This window comes from Wasmannia auropunctata, unplaced genomic scaffold, assembly GCF_000956235.1.
Source record: "Wasmannia auropunctata unplaced genomic scaffold, wasmannia.A_1.0 LD335950.1, whole genome shotgun sequence".
NCBI classification, from domain to species: domain Eukaryota; kingdom Metazoa; phylum Arthropoda; class Insecta; order Hymenoptera; family Formicidae; genus Wasmannia; species Wasmannia auropunctata.
Genome location: NW_012026940.1, coordinates 9,113 through 11,917, shown reverse-complemented (window position 1 = coordinate 11,917; position 2,805 = coordinate 9,113). Strand labels below are relative to the sequence as shown.

Genomic DNA, 2,805 nt, shown 5'->3' with positions numbered 1-2,805 from the left:
TTCAAAAATTGACGCAATGAAAAAAAAACGTTTGAGGTCTCAAAACACTTGAATAGTTGCGTAGTTTTGCAACTTTGAAAAATTCAATATGACGGCTCAAATATGGCGCCTAAAATCCGCAAAAGTCACGAATAATCCAATAATATTTTTAAAATGCGAAAATTTGACAAATCGGTTTAATAATAATTACTATGATGTTTTCTGGTCGTATGCTGCTAACACGGTGCTTTACATATAGAGACTGCCAAAAGTTCGGGACCACCTGAATAATTTCTGAACGGTTTAAAATATCATGGATTGAAATATACGGTTACAATGACAAAATGTAATCTATCATTTAACCTTGAAAACACCCACTTTAACGCTCCATGGAGGGCGGAGTGGAGGGGGTTTGAAAATCTTAAATGACATGTGGGGTCAAGCGAAGGCTCGTTTGAAAGGACTTTTCGAGATGAGAAGAATGCAAGGTCGTTGAGGTCTGTACGATTTTTTTGGCAAAGTTATGTACGCCAATGTTCAAATAAGCACAACTCTGCAAAAAAAATCGTACAGACCTCAACAACCTCGCCTTCTTCTCGTCTCGAAAAGTCCTTTCAAACGAGCCTTCGCCCGACCCTACATGCCATTTAAGATTTTCAAACCTCCTCCCCTCCGTCCTTCACGGAACGTTAAAGTGGGTGTTTTCAAGATTAAATGATAGATTACATTTTGTCATTGTAACTCTACAAATTTCAACCCAATATCTCAAACTGTTCATAAATTATTTAGGTCGTCCCAAATTTTTGGCGGTCTCTATATACATATAAAGTATATATCGTGTTAGCAGCATACGACCAGAAAACATAATAATTCAATAAAATAAATACGGTCTATGAGCCTGAGCTGGGTATTTAATGCTCACAATAAAATTCAAGTGATAACATCAAGTAATTACAACAGACGTTTCGATCTATATAAGGTCATTTTCAATGTTAAAATCCCCTCAAAGTATAATTAAGCCGGTGAAATATAACATTTATTAAATACCATTAAGAGTATAAGGTTCAAGCGAAATCTTCTAAGCGCATCGTGAGGTAGATTGTGCGTACGGTCCTCCCAGATTTAGACAGAGACAAAGGCGAATAATGTCCTTGTTAAATTCAGTAATTTGTAACTTTGTAGTAGCTAGATTCAAAATTAATAATTATTGAATTTAACAAGGACATTCGCCTTTGTCTCTGTCTAAATCTGGAAGGACCGTACGCACAATCTACCTCACGATGAGCTTAGAAGATTTCGCTTGAACCTTATACTCTAGACGGTATTTAATAAATGTTTTATTTAACCGACTTAGTTATACTTTGAGGGGATTTTAACATTGAAAATGACCTAATATAGGTGGAAACGTCTGTTGTGATCACTTCATGTAATCTTATTGTGAGCATTAAATACCTAACTCGGGCTCATAGCCTTTATTTATTTTATCGATTTGTTTATTGATTTGAGCCTTCAAACTTATTATTATCACAATAATATTTATTAAACTAATTTGTCAAGTTTTCGCATTTTAATCGAAGGTATTGTTAGATTATTCGTGACTTTTGCGTATTTTAGGCGTCACATTTGAGCCGTCATATTGAATTTTTCAAAAGGCCACGTTGCATTCAAAACTCTAAAAATATACAAGTATTTTGAGACCTCAAACGTTATTTTCCATTGTGTCAATTTTTGGAAGGTGACTCGCTTGACGCAAAACGCCTCATTATATATACAGAGTGTCGTGGGCGGACGTATCTCGCCGCGCGTTCAGATTCGGCGATATTTATAAATTTATATCTCAAAAACTATTGCGAAGATCACAAAATGGTAAAGGACTTTTTTGTTTAGTTTGGCCCACTCTATCTGCCCACGAGCGTTGTACCATTGAGTAGCGGACACTCTGTATATATATGCATATACAGTGTCCCATTTTAATCGATCACCTCAAATACCTCTTGAACAGTGCATTTTAGGGAAAAATGTTTCAGACAAAAATTGTAGGATTTCGAGGGGGACATAAGATGATAACATTGGATTAACAAAACACATAGATAAAATGCTTTTTGGTTAAGTAAATCTTGAGTTATAAAGCTTGAAAGTTATAATATCACCGACATTAGCATTATCTAAGGTGTCCGAACAATGGCTGAAACCTTTTGAATGTTGTTCAGGATCATGAGCTTAACAACATGTGCCAAAGTCATGATTATTGGAGAATGTTTCTCTTTTTTCAAAAAATAAAAATAATTTTCAAAAATGAGAATAAGAGAAACAATCTCCAATGATCATGGTCTTGACACATGTTGTCAAGCTCATGATCCTGAACAACATTCAAAAGGTTTCAGCCACTATTTGGACACCTTAGATAATGCTATTTCCGATGTACTGTGATAACTTTCAAGCTTTATAACTCGAGATTTACTTAATCAAAAAATATTTTATTTATGTGTTTTGAAAAGCTCTCAAAATAAGCTACAAGAATATGTAACAAAAAATGGGGGGTTCCATTTAAAAAATTCAAAGTGACGTTCTGACCTTGACGACGTCACTCAGAGTCAAACCAGTATTATCATCTTATGTCCCCCTCGAAACCCTACAACTTTTGTCTGAAACATTTTTCTTTCAAACTTCGCGATTTCCAAATTTTTGACTGTCAAATATAAAATGAGACACTGTGTGTGTATATACAGGGTGTCCCGTAACGCTTAATTAATATTTCAAGGCGTGAAAGAGAATGAAATTATGAATTAAAAGTTCCTCTTTCAATTTTGGCTCAGACCATTATTT

The 2,805-nt window shown here is 34.8% G+C and overlaps 1 protein-coding gene across 1 annotated transcript in view; it reads right to left on the bottom strand.

Annotated features, from left to right (window-relative positions):
• Positions 1-1,057: 1,057 nt before the first annotated feature.
• The window catches only part of LOC105455076, a 4,971-nt gene continuing 3,223 nt past the window's right edge, over positions 1,058-2,805 (bottom strand). Inside the window, exon 4 of the mRNA XM_011698127.1 lies at positions 1,058-1,164. Within this exon, the coding sequence (XP_011696429.1) occupies positions 1,058-1,164 (107 nt within the window). The remainder of the gene's footprint in view (positions 1,165-2,805) is intronic.